The sequence below is a fragment of the Pristiophorus japonicus genome, chromosome 18, assembly GCF_044704955.1.
Source record: "Pristiophorus japonicus isolate sPriJap1 chromosome 18, sPriJap1.hap1, whole genome shotgun sequence".
NCBI classification, from domain to species: domain Eukaryota; kingdom Metazoa; phylum Chordata; class Chondrichthyes; family Pristiophoridae; genus Pristiophorus; species Pristiophorus japonicus.
The window spans coordinates 88,084,546-88,107,547 of NC_091994.1; the positions used below are offsets into that span (position 1 = coordinate 88,084,546).

Below are 23,002 nucleotides of genomic sequence, written 5' to 3' on the forward strand. Positions count from 1 at the left end.
CTTCATAGAAGTATTATGCAATAAAAATGTGATAGCACCTATCTGCTTGGGAGGGGGAAATTAAATCAGCCAAGGTTCCTGCTGTTGATCACTAGCCAGAGATCGCTACTGGAAAGCATGAATGTGTGGATGTTTGGATGAGGGTTGTGATTGATTTAACCACTGCCCACAGTCGAATACCTGAAATAGAGAAGGGTTGCCTGAATCCAGGGAAATGTTCCCCAATATAATGCCAGGGGAAAATCTGGGGGCTGAGGGGCACACGAATTCTTGGGTTGGATTTCATGTATCTTTTGTTCCATATCTTTTTTTAAATTACATTTTTTTTTTTAAATGATTTTTTTTTACATAGCAAGCCATTGTGATCTGTAATACTGCCTGAAAGGGTGGCGGAAACAGATTTAATAGTAACTTTTAAAAGTAAATTGGATAAATACTTGAAAATGAAACATTTGCAGGGCTATGGGGAAAGAGCAGAGGAGTGGGACTAATTGGATCGTTCTTTCAAAGAGCCAGCCCAGGCACGATGGGCCAAATGGCCTCCTTCTGTGCTACAGATTTATGTGAATCAACTTCTTCCAGTCAAAATAGCTGGATGGCCACATGGTGGCACTGTTACATAATAAGGAAAGGGACACACCATAAATTTTGGTTGTAAAGTTTCAGAAACCAGGAGCTCTGAATTAGTTAGCAGATTTATCTTATATGGGAAGTATGGAGGGTAAATTAATTCATGTCTTCTACCCATGAATGTCAACAATACCGCACCACCTAAATAATTAGATAAATGCATTGAAAATGTCTAAAATATGCTTTTAATTCTGGGTGTCTGATTACGCTCAGGCTGTGGTTAATGTGGAACATAGGGTACTCCCAACCGTGAAACACATCCCATTAAAAGACGAGATATCCCACAGCTCCACACAATGACTATAATTTGTTTTGTTTCCGTGCAGTTAATGTCGTCTGCCTGTGCTGCCTCTTTGCTGCCACCAGTAGATGCTGTAGGACAGGAATTGAATGCATTCTCAGCTGGTAAACATCACATGCCGCTGGGCTGGGTCACAATTAGAAGAATGAAATGCAGAGGAGTTTTACCCTATCTTGACAGCAAGGCTTTTAGCTTTAAATGATGATGTTTATATAAAAAAAAAAGGATTATTAGAAACAGCGCCTTAATAACTTTCTTTTAATCTTGGAGGATAGACCTTTTCAGTCATTTGTTATATACGGGCATAGTTTATTACTGTTTACTGGGGAGGGCTTCAACACAGACCATTAAAAAATCTCTTGTACTGGAGAGATTTCATTGACTTTGAAAGCAATAGCTGTGTGCCTATGTCTTGGTCTCCTTACCTAAGGCAGGATATACTTGCCTTAGAGGGAGTGCAACGAAGGTTCACCAGACTGATTCCTGGGATGGGAGGATTGTCCTATGAGAAGAGATTAAGTAGATTAGGCCTATATTCTCTAGTTTAGAAGAATGAGAGGTGATCTCATTGAAACATACAATATTCTTACAGGACTTGACAGGGTAGATGCAGGGAGGATGTTTCCCCTGGCTGGGTAGTCTAGAACTAGGGGTCACAGTCTCAGAACAAGGGGTTGGTCAGAGGAGAAATTTCTTCACTCAAAGGGTTGTGAATCTTTGGAATTCTCTACCCCAGAGGGTTGTGGATGCTCACTTGTTGAGTACATTCAAGACAGAGATTGATAGCTTTTTGGATATTAAGTTATTCAAGCGATATGGGGATAGTGCGGAAAACATAGAATATAGGTGCCTGTCCAGTCCCATCAGAATTTTATATGTTTCTATGAGATCCCCTCTCATCCTTCTAAACTCCAGTGAATACAGGCCCAGTCAATCCAGTCTCTCCTCATATGTCAGTCCTGCCATCCTGGGAATCAGTCTGGTGAATCTTCGCTGCACTCCCTCAATAGCAAGAACATCCTTCCTCACATTAGGAGACCAAAACTGAACACAATATTCCAGGTGAGGCCTCACCAAGGCCCTGTACAACTGCAGTAAGACCTCCCTTCTCATATACTCAAAACCCCTAGCTATGAAGGCCAACATACCATTTGTCTTCTTCAGCGCCTGCTGTACCTGCATGCCAACTTTCAATGACTGATGTACCATGACACCCAGGTCTTGTTGCACCTCCCCTTTTCCTAATCTGCTGTCATTCAGATCATCGTGTTTTTGCCCCCAAAGTGGATAACCTCACATTTATCCACATTATAGTGCATCTGCCATGCATTTGCCCACTCACCTAACCTGTCCCATCACCCTGCAGCCTCTTAGTGTCCTCCTCACAGTTCACACTGCCACCCAGCTTAGTGTCATCTGCAAACTTGGAGATATTACACTCAATTCCTTCATCTAAATCATTAATGTACATTGTAAAGAGCTGGGGTCCCAGCACTGAGCCCTGTGGCACCCCACTAATCACTGCCTGCCATTCTGAAAAGGACCTGTTTATCCTGACTCTCTGCTTCCTGTCTGCCAACCAGTTCTCTATCCACGTCAATACATTACCCCCAATACCATGTGCTTTAATTTTGCACACCAATCTCTTGTGTGGGACCTGGTCAAAAGCCTTTTGAAAGTCCAAATGCACCACATCCACTAGTTCTCCCTTGTCCACTCTACTAGTTACATCCTCAAAAAATTCTGGAAGATTTATCAAGCATGATTTCCCTTTCATAAATCCATGCTGACTTGGACCAATCCTGTCACCGCTTTCCAAATGCGCTGCTATTTCATCTTTAATAATTGATTCCAACCTTTTCCCTACTACTGATGGCAGGCTAACCAGTCTATAATTCCCCGTTTTCTCTCCCTCCTTTTTTAAAAAGTAGTGTTACATTAGGTACCCTCTAGTCCATAGAAACTGATCCAGAATCAATAGACTGTTGGAAAATGATCACCAATGCATCCACTATTTCTAGGGCCACTTCCTTAAGTACTCTGGGATGCAGACTATCAGGCCCCGGGGATTTATTGGCCTTCAATCCCATCAATTTCCCTAACACAATTTCCTGACTAATAAGGATTTCCTTCAGTTCCTCCTCACTAGACCCTCGGTCCCCTAGTATTTCCGGAAGGTTATTTGCGTCTTCCTTCGTGAAGACAGAATCAAAGTATTTGTTCAACTGGTCTGCCATTTCTTTGTTCCCCATTATAAATTCACCTGATTCGGACTGCAAAGGACTTACGTTGATCTTCACTAATCTCTTTCTCTTCACATATCTATAGAAGCTTTTGCAGTTAGTTTTTATGTTCCCAGCAAGCTTCCTCTCATACTCTATTTTCCCCCTCCTAATTAAACCCTTTGTCCTCCTCTGTTGAATTCTAAATTTCTCCCAGAGCTCAGGTTTGCTGCTTTTTCTGGCCAATTTATACGCCTCTTCCTTGGATTTAACACTATCCTTAATTTCCCTTGTTAGCCACGGTTGAGCCACCTTCCCAGTTTTATTTTTACTCCAACCAGGGAAGTTCATCCATGTGATCTTTAAATGTTTGCCATTGCCTATTCACCGTCAACCCTTTAAGTATCATTTGCCGGGGAAGGTGGAGCTGAAGTAGACCTGAGATTGGTGGCATATGTAGCGGGGTAGAGATGAAAAGCAAAACTACAAATGTTGGATATTTGACACAGCAGGTCAATCAGCATCTTGGAGAAACACAGATTAAAGATTCAGGTGGGGTCCAATCATCAGAACTGCCAGAAGGATGGATGTCATCAATCCCATCATGTGGAAGACACATAGATTTAATCTCATTACTGCACTGCACTGCACTGATCACTCTCCCCTGGTGGGAAGTACTGGAGATTTTACCTGGTGGGGAAAGGTGGCATTTCTGGCCACAGATATTCTGATGACTTATCTTAACAGTGTAACTACTTGGACTGTACTTTTTTTGACGGACATGTGTCTGTCAAGCCCCGCCCCCTCTCGGCCCCAAATCATTCCCTCCACGTGGTGCTGAGAAGCAGGACCTGAGGCCCGAGACTCTGCTCAGGCCCTTTCCTCTCGCTCCCGGACTATCTTTCTCTCCCCTTGGACTCTCTTTTCCCACCCCCTCCCCCTCCCCCCAGACTCTTTCCCCGGACACTCGACTCTTTCTCTCTCTCTCTCCCCCCCCCCCCCCCCCCCCACTCCTGGGGCCGAGCGGAAAAGCGGCGGGGCGGGGAAGAGAGAGGGAGACTAGAATTGATAAATCAGTATTCACTGATAACAGCAGCAGACATTAAATCTGCCTCTACCTTGTGTGTTTTTCCAGAATCAGACAAACTAATCTCCGATGCCCTAAAGAGCACCCAATGTCAGTATTTTTTTAAAAAATTGGCCACTGCTATCTCTTACTCCCAGGATGCGCTAACATGCATGAACTGTATAAGATCTCTGCTTGCCTATGTTTCAGTCTAGTACGCACCCTGGTCACCACTGAACCCCCCACTCATTATCCTACCAGTCTGTTCAACAATGCAGTGTGCGGGATCACAAGCCAAACCACAGCCCCACTGCTCAGGAGAGCATTGTGTTAAGAAACCAAACCAGTGCAGCTCCCACAACTATCTACACTTGGTAGGGATCAGGATAATGGGCACAATGGTTACTGCCTATTTACTATTATAATGCAGAGCTTTTAAAGATTAGAGCAAAACTGATTTGATTTAATCAGAGTTTAGAGCAGGACCTGGATCCAACCAAATTAATCTGGACCCAAATTAATCTGATGGTTGGTGCTGTAGGTTTGTTTGAGCTAATAGGAACACACCCAACTCACCAAATTGTTCATTATAGTAATAGTTTTGTTTGGTTCTTTATGAATCATCTTGTAATTTTCAAAAAGTTATTTCCTCTAACACTTCCCACCCCATGACTCTGGGTAAAAGTGTGTTGTGATACGCAGTTTTGCAGATCAGGAAGGTCAGTAGTTCACTGTAAAGCTCAATGCTGTTAGCTGTTCCTTAAGGTAACATGAGAAGTGGTAAAATTGGTCTCTGTACCTCCAGACCAGGATTCCTGTTCCTGATCACTATCAAGTGAACTATAAGCGTGAGGGGTCATGAAGGCAGCATATGGTTTGATTGAAATGGTGTCTGTTGAATTGCAGTATTCACGCTCAGTACACATGAAGACTGGCCAGTTAGATAAGGTTACAAAGGACTACTGCCACACATGGAGCAATGTGCTAGCATATTTCTGCCTTTAGAAAACAAGCAGGTAAGGGGAGGAATTAAGTGGATTGGAGGAGCTGAAAATGCCCTTTTTGCCTATTTTAAATCCTGGTCTCTGTGCCTGTGGGCTCTGGATCATTACCGTGGACAGTCACTAGATCAACAGAAAATGCTGCAAATACTCAGCAGATCAGGCAGCATCTGTGGAGAGAAACAGTTAATGTTTCAGGTCAATGATTGTCAGAACTGGAAAAAAGTTCATGATGTAACAGATTTTTAGGTAAGTGTAGGGGCAGGGAAAGGGGGAGTCTGTGACAGGGTGGAAGGCAGAAGAGATTAATAGACAAAAGAGATTATGGTGCAAGGCAAAAAGAGATGGTAATGGGGCAAGATAAGAAACAAAAGATGTGTCTAGATGAGGTGTAAATGGAATGGCAGAATCATCAACAGCTGCCTGGGGGAAAAAAATAGGGGCAGAGGTTATGGTCTGAAATTGTTGAACTCGCTGTTGAGTCCAGAAGGCTGTAAAATGCCTAATCGAAAAATGAGGTGTTGTTCCTTGAGCTTATGTTGAACTTCGTTGGAACAGTGCAAGAGGCCGAGATCAGTGTGGAAGTGGAGCAGAGAATTAAAGTGACAGGTGACCAGAAGCTTGGGGTCACGCTTACAGATTGAACGGGGGTGTTCCGCAAAGCGATCACCCAATCTGCATTCGGTCTCCCCAATGCAATTGCTGCCCTTTGACCTCCTCCCTCCCCACTGTCCAGGGCCCCAAATACTCATTCCAGGTGAAACAGCGATTTACTTTTACTTCTTTCAATTTAGTATACTATATTTGTAGTATGCGGTCTCCTCTACATCCCAAGCTTCCGGTCACCTAACACTTTAATTCTCTGAGGCACTCCCCCTCTGATCTCTCCATCCTTGGCCTCTTACACTGTTCCAACGAAGCTCGCGGATCAGCACCTCATCTTTCGGTTAAGCAGTTTATTGCCTTCCGGACTCAACATCGAGTTCAACAATTTCAGATCAGAATGTCTGGCTCTATTTTTTTTCCCCATGGCAGCTGTTGATGATTCTGCCATTTCCATTTAAACCTCATCTAGACACATCTTTTGTTTCTTGCCCCATTACCACCACCTTTTACAAAAGCAAAATACTACGGCTGCTGGAATCTGAAATATAAATAGAAAATGCTGGAAATACTCAGTAGGTCAGGCAGCATCTGTGGAGAGAGAAACCGAGTTAACGCTTAAGTAGATGACACTTCGTCAGAACTGGAAAAAGTTACAGCTGTAACAGGTTTTTAAGCAAGTGTCCTCCAATTTGGTCTCCCCAATGCAGAGGAGCACATCGTGATCATCTCCTTTTGCCTCGCACTATGTCTTAATCTCTTCTGCCTTCCACTCTATCACAGACCTCCCTTTCTGTACTTCACCCCCCTCCCCTGCACTTGCTTAATCATAGAATCATAATCACAGAAGGAGGCCATTTTGATCCATCGTGTCCGTGCCGGCCAACAAGAGGCTATCCAGCCTAATCCCACTTTCCAGCTCTAGATCCGTAACCCTGAAGGTTATGGCACTTCAAGTGCACATCCAAGTACTTTTTAAATGTGATGAGGGTTTCTGCCTCTACCACTCTTTCAGGAAGTGAGTTCCAGACCCCCACAACCCACTGCGTGAAGAAATTTCCCCTCAAATCCCCTCTAAATCTTCTACCAATTACTTTAAATTTATGCTCCTGGTTGTTGACCCCTCTGCTAAGAGAAATAGACCCTTTCTATCCACTATATCTAGGTCCCTCATAATTTTATACACCTCAATGAGGTCTCCCCTCAACCTCCTCTGTTCCAAGGAAAACAAATCTATTACTGTGGTCAAAATCACTTTTTTCCAGTTCTTTCAAAGGGTCATCGACCTGAAACATTAACTCTGTTTCTCCACGGATGCTGCCTGACCTTCTGAGTATTTCATAGAAAATAGGTGCAGGAGTAGGCCATTCAGCCCTTCGAGCCTTCACCACCATTCAATAAGATCATGGCTGATTATTCACCTCAGTACCCCTTTCCTGCTTTCTCGCCATACCCCTTGATCCCTTTAGCCGCAAGGGCCATATCTAACTCCTTTTGAATATATCTAATGAACTGGCATCAACAACTCTCAGCGGTAGGGAATTCCTCAGGTTAACAACGCTTTGAGTGAAGAAGTTTCTCATTTTCTGTTTTTATTTCAGATTTCCAGCATCCGCAGTATTTCGCTTTTGTGTTTGAGGCACTAGATCAAATACATTTGGACCTAGAGATAAAGTTCTTCCTATCCTGCCCAAGCTGGAGTGATTTGCCACTGTGAATGGTAGAACATTTACCAGGTCAGCTGAAGCTATCATTTAATATAAAGCATAGACCTGACTAGCCTGCTCCTTTTATAGACTATGCACAATTTACCCCAGCAGGGAATCGATCGTACAATTATTTTCCTGAAGGAAAGTTCTGCAAAAGTAATCACAAAAATATATCCAGATTTTTTTTGGGTTGGGGGGGTGGTGGTTGGGGGTGAGGGAGGTACAATCTAGCTCATTCTTCCATTAAAGTCTGAGACCATTCTATAGATTGGTTATTCTTTGTATGAAGTACTAACATCAATCCTGAACTTGCTCTTTAGCAGTGTGTACCTTTATCCTCCTGTCCTAGTTTTACTTGAAATATTGCCATGGCCAATATTTATTTCTCAATCAACATAACAAAAAACAGTTTATCTGGTCATTACCACATTGCTGTTTGTGGGAGCTTGCTGTGTGCAAGTTGGCTGCCACCTTTCCCACATTACAACAGTGACTACACTTCAAAAAGTACTTCAGTGGCTGTAAAACGCTTTGAGAAGTCTGGTGGTTGTGAAAGGCACGATATGAATGCGAATCTTTCTTTCTTTGATATAATGCCCAAGATTAACTTGTTCTATTCCACTTATCATACACATCTGCAAGGGGCCCTCTCATTCAAGGGTGACGAGGTCAAGCCTCACAGTCCTTTGACATAAAGGATCAGCTTGTGGCCTTTCTCTGCACTGCTGCCAGGGCTCAGATGTTTACCTGAACCAAACTCCATCTCGTCTACATAATCATGGTCCTGTGTTTGTCAGAGGGTGCTTTAGCACAAAACCCCATGCACTGTGCTATTTGATTATGATGCTGATATTTATCCCTATAACTTTAATCCCATTCTTCAACAGATATTTAGCCAGTTCTAGTCTGAAGTTCATTGACATGGTATTAAGTACTTTTGCCCACAGTCTGTTTCACAGACACTGTTCATTTGAGGTTCATTAATTTTATACTTAACATAGAAACATAGAAAATAGGTGCCGGAGTAGACCATTCGGCCCTTCGAGCCTGCACCATCATTCAATATGATCATGGCTGATCATTCACCTCAGTACCCCTTTCCTGCTTTCTCTCCATACCCCTTGATCCCTTTAGCCATAAGGGCCATATCTAACTCCCTCTTGAATATATCCAATGAACTGGCATTAACAACTCTCAGTGGTAGGGAATTCCACAGGTTAACAACTCTCTGAGTGAAGAAGTTTCTCATCTCAGTCCTAAATGGTTACTCCTTATTCTTAGACTGTGTCCTCTGGTTCTGAACTTCCCCAACATCGGGAACATTCTTCCTGCATCTAACCTGTTCAATCCCGTCAGAATTTTATATGTTTCTATGAGATCCCCTCTCATCCTTCTAAACTCCAGTAAATACAGGCCCAGTCGATCCAGTCTCTCCTCATATGTCAGTCCTGCCATCCCGGGAATCAGTATGGTGAACCTTCGCTGCACTCCCTCAATAGCAAGAACATCCTTCCTCAGATTAAGAGACCAAAACTGAACACAATGCTCATGTTCACTCATCTCGCATAGCTGAGTTAAATAACCTACTTGTATTCACATTATCCGTTCCTTTCAGCATTTAAACACCTAAATTATGTTGCCCTCATTTCTGTTGTCCAGTAAAAATAAAACCAGATTTGCCAGTGTCTCCTCTCCTAGAGGCTCACTCCCAGTTAAGGAACTGCAATGCACCAAGCTTTTGAAGGTCATATGACCAAAACTGCCCACATAGGGTCCAATATAAAATGACCTCAATTCATGTTTCTAATTACAGAATTATAGCTGCAACTTCCTCATGCAGTGAAATGTTGATCCTGGCTGCAGCATCAAGAGGAGCTGCCACACAAAGAGGTCACCTTCCCAAGGATTGGAGAGGGGGATCCGGGAAGAGAAGGGATTTTTTTTAATGTTATAAAATCACTGCTCTACTCTTCTGAAGCAATGGGACGAACTGTTTCAATGGGCTCCTCATGGTATCATGGGCGCCACTGTGGTGTTTTAGTTTCTCGTCTGGCCAGGCACATAGTTAAAATCACAATTTAGTCGTTAAGGTCAGGAAAATAAGCTTAGTGAGCATTCTTGTTTAGAGATAAGAATTGTGTTTTTGTTGCTACCTTTCTCCTCATGGTGCTGACTCTTGCTCCTAATTCTTATGTTCTTAAAACTTTATGTTGATGAGCACCTCACCCAAGCGACCATTCTTCATACCCAAGCCTTGATAATGGTGGCGGCAGGTTATGTAAGTGTAGAAGCATCACAGACGAGCCTGATCCTGACGTCCATAATCATGAACTTTCTAGAAGGCGTCATTGGATAGTGATCAAGAGGAGGAACACTATCTATTTCTTTCCTTCCCCGCTTCCCAAGCCCAAGGACACAGAGGTCAACTGGAGCACCTCAGTTGAAAGCAGGTACCAGCATAAGAATGGATCAAAACTTAGTCTTTCCTGGTCCGTATGGCTCAGTACACACTAGTCCGTGTCTTTACCTAATGACCTGGTAAGGGAGCTCTTAAAACAAGATCATATCTGTGTATCATGATGGTGATATGCAGATATCACCCATCACCCCAGTGTTTGCTGACCTACATTGGCCCCAAGTCCACCAAAGCCTTGATTTTAAAATTGCCATCCTCATGTTCAAATCCCTTCATGGCCTCACCTCTCCCTAACTCTGTAACCTCCTCCAATCTTACAACCCTCCAAAAACTCTGCATTCCTCCAACTCTGGCCTCTTGTGCATCCAATGTCGTATGCCCTACCATTGGTGGTCATGCCTTCATCCATCTAGACCCTATGCTCTGAAATTACCTCCCTACCCTCCTTTAAAACCTAACTCTGTCACATGTCCTAATGTCTCCTTCTTTGACAGTGTCAATTTTTGGCTGATTACACTCCTATGAAGCACCTTGGCATATTTTAATACATTAAAGGCACTATATAAATGCAAGTTGTTGTAGTTGATAATGTGATAGTTGAGAAAGGGAACCTGGATTTCCACAAGTAGCAAAGGAACGTTACAGTGTATATTCAAACCCTTTGTGCATCCTAAAAAAACCTAAACAATTCTTTCACAGGAAAATTTAGGAAATATTTTGCTCTGTTGGCCTTGTTGACAGACACACTCAGCGAATGCCTGAGCCTCTGAAATGCAGAACCCTCTGTAGTTCAGAGTTCCAGCTCCTAGGCTGTTTGTGCAACGTCTGAGTGACTGAAAGCACAGTGTGCGCATTGTCTTCAGTCCACTCACGGGCATTCTGCCAAGAACCCTAGCTACACAGCATTCTTTGTACCAAAATGATTCCAGAGTGGATCCAGCTGTGGCATACAGTTCAACTGCCTTAAAGAGTCATTGTCATCCCGTGAGGGAGGGTGAGGGAACAGGAAAACATGGTAACAGCTCAGAAAGCAAATCAGCACAAGCCAAACAAGATGGTAGAAATAGCAGCAATTCTGCTGGGACCTTCTCAATGAAACACCTTGAAGTCCTGTTACAAATTAAAGGACTGCACTGTTCAGAAAATTCCACATATTGTGCAATTGATAGACCCAGTTGGACACTATACCAACTGCCATATTGAACAGCAGGAAGCTGACTAGAAATTCCTGAATTTAAACAATAAAACAATCCCCTATAACAATAATGCTCCCATTATCCAGCTATTCCTGCATAAAACTTCATACTGTTCCAGACAGATGGTAATATAGCCTGAAACCATTGGCCCACCTAGAATAGCACGGTTGCATTGAGGAATAAAGCGTTTTAAAATGAGCCCATTGAGTTCCTTGGAACCAGATCTATTGTATAGTAAGTCAGGTGCTAATTGATGACAAGATTCAACACCGCCTCCAATGTGCTAGTGCAGCCTTTGGCCGCCTGAGGAAGTGTGTTCGAAGACCAGGCCCTCAAATCTACCACCAAGCTCATGGTCTACAGGGCTGGAGTAATACCCACCTTCCTGTATGGCTGAGACACAGACTGGATACAGATTCAACAGTAGCCTTCAAAAGGGTATTGGATAAATATTTGAAGGAGAAAAAATTGCAGGGATATGGGGAAAGGGTGGAGAAGTGGGACTAACTGGATTGCTCTTCAAAAGAGCTGGTGCAGACTTAATGGGACAAATTACCTCCTTCTGTGATGTACTATTCTATGATTAAGTACTCATTGGTTGGTGGTTTGTAATTGTCGAGCTGATACACCAGTAGAGGACGTTCTATTAATTTCATCATTATCTGAATGCGTAATTGATGTTCATGCCCAGGCAGGCCTTCCTACCCAGCACAGGTTGTATTGTTGTGTTATTGATGAGCTTATAGTCCAGCTTCGTTGGTGGTATTTCTCCAGCGACTTGAGGTGTCTACTCAAGTCGCTGGAGAAATACCACCAACGATGTCTCCGCAAGATCCTACAAATCCCCTGGGAGGACAGACGCACCAACATTAGCGTCCTCGACCAGGGCAACATCTCCAGCATTGAAGCTCTGACCACACTTGATCAGCTCCGCTGGGCAGGCTACATAGTCCACATGCCAGACACGAGATTCCCAAAGCAAGCACTCTACTCGGAACTCCTTCACGGCAAACGAGCCAAAGGTGGGCAGAGGAAACGTTACAAGGACACCCTCAAAGCCTCCCTGATAAAGTGCAACATCCCCACTGACACCCGGGATTCCCTGGCCAAAGACCGCCCTAGGTGGAGGAAGTGCATCCGGGAGGGCGCTGAGCACCTCGAGTCTCATCGCCAACAGCATGCAGAAATCAAGCACAGGCAGCGGAAAGAGCATGCAGCAAATCTGTCCCACCCTCCCTTACCCTCAACGACTATCTGTCCCACCTGTGACAGGGACTGTTGCTCTCGTATTGGACTGTTCAGCCACCTAAGGACTCATTTTAAGAATGGAAGCAAGTCTTCCTCGATTCCGAGGGATTGCCTATGATGATTGGTGAACTAACCCAGGTCATACCATCTGTTTCATAACCTTTTGCAAAGCTTAATGTAAATTTTCCTTACAAAGGGTCCAAGCACTCAAATAAAAATACATTAATGAGATTGATAATGCATTTCATTTATGGTGATTCTAATCCAATCTCCACGCTGGTCAACATTAAAGCCGAAAACCAACAATTCTATTTTTCATCCCGAGGGTGCTGACTCCTTGTGGGGTACAAATCCACAGGCATTCGAGACTTCTGATACCTCATTTAAATGGCCAATCTTTACACTGGGTGTTGCTGAGCTATTTGGCATTGCGGAGTGGGTATCAGTACTAAGTCCAAACCTGATCTCACATGACATCTACACACACACTTTCCAGATATTTCTATTTTTCAATGTTACTGCACACATTCTAACCTCTGCCTGCTCAATCTGCAATAGTTACCGTTCATTTCCACATGTTAAATGATGAAACAAATTACGAACCATAACAGACAGGAAAAGACCTTTTGGTCCAGCCAGCCATACAATATATACACGCGCCCCAGCCCACCCAAAACCACGTAATCTCCTGAAAGAGGCAAAAAAAACAGATAAAACCCCAGGCCAATTTGGAGGGGGGGGAGAAATCTGTGAAATTTCTCTCTAAGTCCCTTATGCGATTGAAAAAGAGTCCAGAAGATCACGGTGGTCCTTATAATTCTATACAGTACCTACCTTTTGTTAAGATTGATCTCCGCCCAGCCAGAAATGGGTCCATCTTGAAGAAATTCAGCAAATCGGCATCCACTGCACAAGCTGGCCTGTTCTAGAGGTTCCCTATTTTCTGGAAAAGAACCACTTCTTGACAGCGAACCTAGATTTGTCCTTATACAACTTAAAATTGTGACCCCTGGTCCTCCCTATCCTATTGGAACAAACTGTCGATTCAAACACAATCTATTCCCTTTTTCTTCTTATAAACCTTGATTATATCATCCCTAAGTCTACACTTCTCAAGTTTAGAGTCCCTGCTCTTTTAGCCTGCCTTGGTAACTCAGCTGCTTCAAACTGGGAATTTATCTGGTGGCCCTCCTCTGCACCTTTCCAAAGTCTCACTATCACCATCATGTGAGGAGACCAAAACTGACACAGTATTCTAACTGAGGCCTGACCAAGGTCTTTTACAAGGACAAAATAGTGTGATTTACCTTGTAGTCAATTGTCCTATAAGTGCACCCCAACACCTTATTTGCTCCAGCTATTGCTTCACGGCATTGCTCATGAACCTTTCGAGATCTATGCACGAGAACATAAGATCTTTCTTTCTCTACCTGCTTTACTGCTTTTCCCTGATTTCCCTGAAGGATGTATGCATATTCAGCATTCGCCCTACCCACATGCATAACACTGCAATTTTTCAAGTTACACATCATTTGCCAGTCACGAGCCTAATCCACAAATGCATCAAGATCCACCTGACGCTGTAGAGCATCATCTACAGTCCCGACATTCACAGATGTTAGCATCATCTGTAAACTTGCAGATCGTGCCCCAACACCTACATATAGATCATTCATAAAAATTGTAAAAAGCAACGGTCCCAGCACCGATCCTTGTGGGCAACACAGATGAACTCCAAACAGATCCAAATCCATCTACAACTACTTTCTGCTTATGTCCTTCCAGCCAGTTCTCAATCCAGATCACTATATTACCACTAATACCAGAGACTTGGACCTTGTGGAGAAACATCTTGCATGCTATCTTGTCAAAGACTTCCCTCATCACCATCTTGGTAACATCTTCAAAAATTATCAAATTTGTAAAACATTACTTTTTTGAGCCATGTTGGGTGTCCAATAGGTCTCTCTAAGTAATCATATACTGTATCCCTAATGACTCCCTCAAGCATCTTTCCTATTACTGATGTCAAACTAATGGGCCTATAGTTACCTGTGTCCATCTTGTCTCCCTTTTTAAAAAAAAGAGGTGGGGACATTAGCCACCTTCCAGTCTAAGGGAATCATCCCAGAGTGCAGTGAGCTATTAAAAATACAGGCAGGGGGCTTGCACAGCACATGTCTCAGCTCCCCGAGGACTCTCAGGTGGATATCATCTGTCCCAGCTGCCCTATCTATTTGCAGGTTCTTAATTCTATCTAAAACAATATGTTGATTTATGTTAATATTATCGGTTTTATTAACATTAACAGTCGAGCATTGTCTCCAAGTGTGAAGTCCAAGACTGGCAGTAACAGTAGCTACACTGTAGGACAGAGTATAAATCAAGAAATAATGAGGGCTTGTAAGAGAGGCACTGCAATAATCGTGGGCGACTTTAATCTTCATATAGATTGGACAAATCAAATTAGCAAAGGTAGCCTTGAGGACGAGTTCATAGAGTGTATTTGGGACAGTTTCTTAGAACACTACGTTGTGGAACCAAGCACAGAACAGGCTATTTTAGATCTGATAATGTGTAAGTGTAATGAGACAGGATTAATGAATAATCATTTGGTAAAGGATCCTCTAGGGAAGAGTGATCATAACATTCTGAGTGTGAGAAACTTGGGTCTGAAACTAATGTCTTAAACCTAAATAAAGGCAATTACAAAGATATGAAGACCGAGTTGACTAAAGTGGACTGGGAAAATAGATTAAAAAGATGGTAGATAAGCAGTGGCAGATATTTAGAGGTATCTCATAATTCTCAACAAAGATATATTCTATTGAGAAAGAAAGACTCTACAAGAAGGATGAACCATGCGTGGCTAACGAAGGAAGTTATGGATGGCATCAAATTGAAAGAAAAGGCATACAATGTTGCAAAGATTAGTGGTAGGCCAGAAGATTGGGAACATTTTAGAAACCAGCAAAGGATGACTAAAAAGTAATAAAGAGGGAGAAAATAGATGGAGAGTAAACTTGCAAGAAATATAAAAATAGACAGTAAGAGCTTCTATAAGTATTTAAAAAGGAAGAGTAGCTAAAATAAATGTTGGTCCCTTAGAGAATGAGACTGGGGAATTAATAACGTGAAACAAGGAAATGGCAGAGAATTTGAACAAATATTCTGTATCTGTCTTCACTATAGCATCCCAATAATAGTAGAAAATCAGGGGGCAAAAGGGAAGGAGGAAATTAAAACAATCACTACCAGAGAAAAGCACTAGGCAAACTAATGGGACTAAAGGCTGACAAGTCCCTTGGACCCGATGGCCTGCGTACTAGAGTCTTAAAAGTGGCTGCAGAGATAGTGGATGCATTGGTTGCAATCCAGCAAAATTCCCTAGATTCTGAAAAGGTCCTAGCAGATTGGAAAACCACAAAAGTAACGCTGCTTTTAAGGAGGGAGACAGAAAGCAGGAAACTATAGGCCAGTTAGCCTAACATCTGTCATTCGAAAAATGCTGGAATCCATTAAGTAGTAGCAGGACATTTAGAAAATCATTATAATCAAGCAAAGTCAACATGGTTTTATGAAAGGGAAATTATGTTTGACAAATTTATTAGAGTTCTTTGAGGATATAACGAACAGGGTGGATAAAGAGGAACCAGTAGATGTAGTGTATTTGGATTTCCAAGACATTCGATAGAGTGCCACATAAAAGGTTACTACACAAGAGCTCATGGAGTTGGGGGTAATATATTAACATGGATAGAGGATTGGCTAACTAACAGAAATCAGAGAGTCGGGATAAATGGGTCATTTTCAGGTTGGCAAACTAACTAGTGGTGTGCCACAGGGATCATTGCTGGGGCCTCAACTATTTACAATCTCTATTAATGATTTAGATGAACTGTATTGTAGCCAAATTTGCTGATGATACAAAGATAGGTGAGAAAGCAAGTTGTGAGGAGGACACAAAGAATCTGCAGAGGGATATAGATAGGTTAAGTGGGCAAAAATTTGGCAGATGGAATATGTGGTAAAATGTGAGGTTATCCACTTTGATAGGAAGAATAGAAAAGCAAAATATTATTTAACTGGAGACTACAGAATGCTATGGTACGGAGGGATCTGGGTGTTCTCGTACATGAAACACAAAATGTCTTCATGCAGGTACAGTAAGTAATTAGGAAGACAAATGGAATGTTGGCTGTTATTGCAAGGGGGATGGAGTATAAAAGTAAGCAAGTCTTACTACAACTGTACAGGGCATTGGTGAGACTACATCTATAGTACTGCGTACAGTTTTGGTCTCCTTATTTAAGGAGGGATATACTTGCATTGGAGACAATTCAGAGAAGGTTGATGAGGTTAATTCCTGAGATGAAGGGGTTGTCATATGAAGAAATGTTGAGCAGGTTGGACCTATACTCATTGGAGTTTAGAAGACAGAGGTGATTTTATTAAAACATATAAAATTCTGAGGGGGCTTGATAGGGTGGAGGCTGAGAGGATGTTTCCCATCGTGGAGGAATCTAGAACTAGGGGACGTAGTTTCAGAATAAGGGGGCGCCCATTTAAGATGGAGATGAGGAAGAATTTCTTCTCTCAGCGGGTCACGAATCTTTGGAATTCTCTACCCCAGAGAGCTGTGGAAGCTAAGTCATTAAATATATTCAAGGCTGAGATAGACAGATTCTTGAACTATAGGAGAGTCAAGGGTTATGGGGAGGCCAGGCAGGAAAGTGGAGTTGAGGCCAAGATCAGATCAGCCATGATCTTATTGAATGGCGGAGCAGGCTCGAGGGACAGTATGGCCTACTCCTGCTCCTATTTCTTATGTTCTTTTCTTTAGCTGTTCCTTGTACCCAATTGTTTAGTTGAGTATTAGAAGCCTTTTGTTTGTGGAAACATTTTTGTTTACATCTTATTTGTCTCTCTAGATGACCAGTCAGCCACCTTGGACTTTACCACACTCCCTTCTTTTGACTTCGGGCACATTATTTGTCCTGCACATTTTTAATCTTGTTCTTAAAAACTTTCCATTTATATTCTACATCGGTCTCAACACCACCCAGAAGATTAGTGCTGGGGAGTGCTGGAGTATTTTTTGTGCGGAAGTCTTGTATGGACTGAAGTCTTGTATGTGCTATCCAATCTTCCAAATATACTCAATCATGTATAGCAGTCTTAGGTAATAAAGTTTCTTGTTTCTCAGGAACAAGTCCAGATACCCAAGGTCCAAGATGTGACAGAAGCCAATTGTACATTTGGGGAACAAAATCCTGCGATTTCCTAACCAAAGGAGCAAGTGTGTTGCGCCTCAGGAGTGCAGAAAAGTGACCACTTGTGAAAGATACCTGTAGTCCAACCAATAGCAGAAAACAATCTACTTGAAGGAACCATCTCCTTTTCAAAAAAGGGGAAAGGGATACACATTTGGTAATTACAGGCCCATCGGTCGAACATCAGTGGTGGGAAAACTACTACAGACCAACATTCCCTCTAAGCTGTGCGGCTGCATGGCTCTCAGCTGGTACCATGCAGCCCGTACTGGCTTTTCTAATGTTATATTTTGCACATGTGCGAAACTGTGAACTCAAAAAATAAATAGATGGAACATTGCAAGAGACCACTGTCAAGGACAAACTTAAGTCTCACCTGGAGAAGCATGAGTTAATATGGGATTTGTTAAAGGCAAATCATGTCTGATGGACAATAAATCACATTTCTTTAAAAAATCAGGTCTAAATGTAAAGATATCGCAGATACAGGAAGCAGTTGGAATTCATGGGAGATTTGGATACAGAAATAGAGACAACATCCTGATAAAATACATAGCAGTATAGGCGACAACAATACGTATTTATATAGTGCCTTTAACATAGTAAAACATCCCAAGGTGCTTCACAGGAGTGTTTTAAGAGAAAACAAATAAATTTGACACCGAGCCAGATAAGATGAAATTACGGCAGATGGCCAAAGGTCAAAGGTAGGTTTTGAGGAGCGTCTTAAAGGAGAGTGGTAGAGAGGTTTAGGGAGGGAGTTCCAGAGCTTGGGGCCAAGGCAGCTGACAGCACGGCCACCAATGGTTGAGCAGTTATAACCAGGAGGGCAGAATTTGAGGAGTGCAGACATCTTAGAGGGGGGGGGGGGAGTTTGTGAGGCTGAAGAAGATTACAAAGATAGGGAGGAGTGTGGCCATGGAGGGATTTGTAAACCAGGATGAGTTTTGAAATCGAGACATTGCTTAACCAGGCTTAACCAGTAACCAATGATTAGCACCTCTTTAAATGCATCTATTTTTATGTTTCCCTCTCACTCAGTATTAATCCTCCAAATTTTCTCCCTTCCTCATGTTGGGATTAAGTTCCAGAGATACTGGCACCCCTCCAGCACCTTGCTCCAGTGGCCATTCTTCACGTGAGCCTAATGAGTGTTGAGAGGCTATTCAAGAGTGGTGGACATCAGTTCAGCTGCAATCAGTTAACTCAGCACACAACAGGAATCTCCCCGATTTGTATTTCTCAGTGCCACACTGAGCAGTGCCTTTATCCATCAGAGAGCCTGAATGCTCATTACTTTCCGCAGTTAGACCCATGTTCTTTGGCTTTTGACTGTCACCACGCACACCTTATACTGTAACGCTGCTCAGCAGTCACCCATTATTTTTCTTCAATTTTCTATTCCTCTCCTGAAAATATGCGCCCTCCACTACATTGTCGAAGATGTATGAGCCTTGATATTGCGTGTCCACAGGCTATTTGGGGGCTGTCACAGCTGAGCCTCACCCAAAATCTGCATACATACACACTTCCAGCAGGAGTGGCTGAATAACAATCAGCAGCAGGAACTCTGGGAGCTTTTCCTCCTCCCCAACACAAAAATATTGAAGTCAATTGTATAGCCTCTACCACCGTCCCACTTGAGGTCAACTCAGCACAGATGAGAGCTTGAACCTGGGGGCATTCCTGCATTGTGCAACTCGGCTAATCACTGAAATACATCCACTGAGCTATCAGGGAAGCATGTCTCCAACTTGTGCTTTGTTTTTAAAGTCTCTTGCCTGGTCCAAGGTAGGTTTCATTTGCTAGCTGAGACCCTGATTTATGATATCTGTTAAGGATTTAAAACAGACTTTAACAGACTGCTAAGGATTACAGCCTCGAATCATGGTTTTGTCTCACTGTCGGAACTGCATGATCTGATCTTGATATCCATTTATAAATTTGAATCTCTCTTGTTTATGGCTGCTCCTAGTAACTGCCTGGTAAACAAAGATATATACAGTACAAAAGGTCTTAGTGTTACAGGAGTGTAATGTGCACAGGATCTGCTGTACCAGATCTGAAAAGATAAGATCTATCTCCAAACAGCAACTGTGTAAATTGTACAAGCACAACAGGTCTATAAACATCACATTTTTGTTGTTGTCTGAACAAAGATAACTAAGTGTTTCTAAAGCAGCTGTGATGACTCAGCCCAGTAATAAGATTACCAGAAATACCCGATTCTTTCAGTTAGAAAGATAAAGAGGCTTGACCTTCTCAGAACTGAAACCCTTTCAAGCTTTAACAATGATTTTATGACAATTGTAAAGATTATAACAAAGTAGAATTAGAAAAACACATAGAAAATACCTTAATTCAGAGAATTATTTAAATTAAATGCTAACATTCTGATCATGCTCCATTTTAGATTTTGGTGCTTCTACAGAGTTCAAAAATTCAAATCAACCATTTTAGTTAAAAAAAAATCTAGGAAACCTGAATTCTTGGTTTAGGAATATTACAGTAAACATATAGACTAACAGACTTCAATTACACACCAGATCAAACACCAAGAATGTCTGGAATTAATAAAATAGTTTAAAGGAATAGTGCTCTCTCAGGATATGCACAATATAAATTACTCCTCAAACTTTTCAAAATTTGACCAAAGCTCCAGTGCATTTTTTTTACTTCTGTTACAACATGTATTTATATAGTGTCTTTAATGTCGTAAAACGGCCCAAGGCACTTCACAGGAGCATTATAAAAAAAATCTGACACAGAGCCACAGAAGGAGATATTAGGGTAAATGTCCAAAAGCTTGGTCAAAGAGGTAGGTTTTAAGGCGTGTCTTAAAAGGAAGAAAGAGAGGGAGAGAGGTGGAGAGATTTAGGGAGGGAATACCAGACCTTAGGGCCTAGGCAGCTAAAGGCAGAGCCACCGATGGTAGAGCGATTAAAAAAGATTTTCCCTGTTAAATAGCATTTAAATTGTGGAATTATGTTAGACATGTACTAGGGCAGTTGCTGATAACTTGACATAATAAAGATAGCAGTCTACCAGGGAAGCACCAATTTGAGATGGCCCGGCTCCATCACCATATGTAAAAGGGAAGATATTCTTACCATCTGTTGCCTTGCCTATATGCCCAATCAGATAAACAGGGAAAGAGTTAAAATTAAAAAAAGGAACACACATTTCTTAGATTGAGCAAATTAGCTCTGCTTTCTCTAGTTGCTCTTAGTGCGTTAACAGTATCATTATATAACCACATCATACCTTATAGCCACGGTGTCTGAATTAACACATTCATTACTAGAGCTACTGCTTGAAATCACGTTAGTGGAGTCTATGGTCACAGGATGATTCCAGAAGGTGCAGTTGCCACAGTTGTGTAGAGTAGTGCAGGCTGAAACAAGCGATGTTGACGAATCATTCTGTGAGACATCTTAACGATTATCTACTCATCAAAAAGATGCAGCTATATCTTTGCAGACCACCTGAAAACGTTGGTTGTCACAGGACTAAATGATGCCAGCTGGCAGGCTATTTACATGATCAGTACAGAGAGAATGCTGCCATATCTTCTATAATGTGCTAAGATTTTTATTCTGTGTATCAAAATTATAAGTGCCTTCAACATTACCATGAAAGAATCGTTTTGAGTTTTACAAATATTTACAGCACTGTGTAACACGGTTCAAGTCTGGGGGGTGGGGGTTTCCTTTCTTTTTACACAAGTTAATCAGATCAGACCAAAGCACAGAATTCCAAAAGTACTATGTACAAACGCCATTAAAAAGTACAAGGAGACTGCTTGCTGTCGGTAGGTAGTTACAGCGTTCGTGGCTGGCTCAGACAGCGCAGCCCCTGTTTTCTTGGGAGTACCAGTCCCCTTGCGTCCCCTCTCCTATATCGATTAGGAGTAGGGGGCTTGTTTACTCAGTACCAGTTTTTGCTGCGTATTGGAGACCACTTTTCACCACATTGGCTTAAATCAGACTCGGATTGCTCCAAACAACAAAAGGATTAAAAAAAAACAAAGAAAGGACTGTGGAAAGAATTTATAAATTAATGAGACCGAACAGATGTCCTGACAAGCATAAAATACTCTCACATCTTGAAGGGCAGCGTTAAGGAGCAGTGAAGCGCACTTAAGAATGAATGAAAGTACAAAGTCCGCATATGAAAATAAGATTTCTCTGAAAATGCATTTTGGCACAGGTAAAATTGTATGTTTTTTTTCATCTCAGTAAAGTTTGAATTCATGGTTCCAAGGATTCAGCATTTCCCACCAGCTTTATTTCCCTTTTCGGCTTAAACTGTTCATCCCTCTTCTCTCAGCAATCAGCCCATTTGATTCCTTCTCGAAGAAAGGACATTTACAAAAGGAAAAAGTTGATCATTACAACTGATGGGGGGTTGAAAAGCATCCCAACTCTGGCCCTGCTGAAACAGGTAGGGATTCTGAGGTCCTGCCTTCAAGTCCATCAGATGGGGTCCAGGATGCTACCATGATAAGATCCATAGCAATCTACTGCCATACAGTCACCAAGTCACTAATATAGTGCAACGGTAATCCCAATTCACATAAACAGGAATCGCCGAGAGTGCAGGATTACATAGAGGGGTTCCCACTCTGCCACTGGAGCCCACCAGTTCGTCCAGGGCTGGAAACTTGTAAACACGTAGCTGCCCATTGTCCGAGTCGGGCCCTGCTTGGAAGAAGATTGGCAGTTGGCAGTGTAACGGAGTCCAAGATTAAAAAGGAGAGCAAACCAAATGCTCACACTGAAGCAATGACGATCATCAAATGAGGGGAGATGTTAGAGATGCTGGCAAGCAAATCTGGGGCTAGACGGGACAAGTGACTTTCAGAGAATTCACAGGGTGGGAATATCTGAAGAACATAAGCAGGCTGCAAAGAGAAAAAGCACAAGATCAGTGGGTGCAGCGTCCAAAACACCAGTTTTCTGTAGAATAACTATCACAAAAAGATTAACTTTCAACATGGCAAAATAATTCCCATGAATCTCAAACTATTTCATTTTGATACGTATAAAACAGGCTCACTTACAAGATTTCATTTTAATTAGTTGTGGTGCTGCAAAAATCAGCCTCATTCAAGCACTCCTGTTGGGAAGCTCAAAAATAAACCCCCTTTCCTTTGAATCTATCAATATCTACTGTTTTTAAACTGACTAGATTCTTCTTCTGAAATTCAGTCAACTGGGAATATAGGACGATGGGGAAGAGAGACCTGGACATCAAACTGATCAAGAGAAGATGGTAGACATTAACAGAAAAAGCATAGAAATGTCAATTTTGATGAAGAGGGGAGGTGGGGCCGGG

The 23,002-nt window shown here is 42.2% G+C and overlaps 1 protein-coding gene across 7 annotated transcripts in view; it reads right to left on the bottom strand.

Annotated features, from left to right (window-relative positions):
- Positions 1-21,235: 21,235 nt before the first annotated feature.
- The window catches only part of spen (spen family transcriptional repressor), a 107,811-nt gene continuing 106,044 nt past the window's right edge, over positions 21,236-23,002 (bottom strand). For all 7 annotated transcript variants that reach the window (XM_070860271.1, XM_070860269.1, XM_070860270.1 and 4 more), the window contains one exon: positions 21,236-22,568. In XM_070860271.1, the coding sequence (XP_070716372.1) occupies positions 22,437-22,568 (132 nt within the window). In that variant the 3' untranslated portion in view covers positions 21,236-22,436. The remainder of the gene's footprint in view (positions 22,569-23,002) is intronic.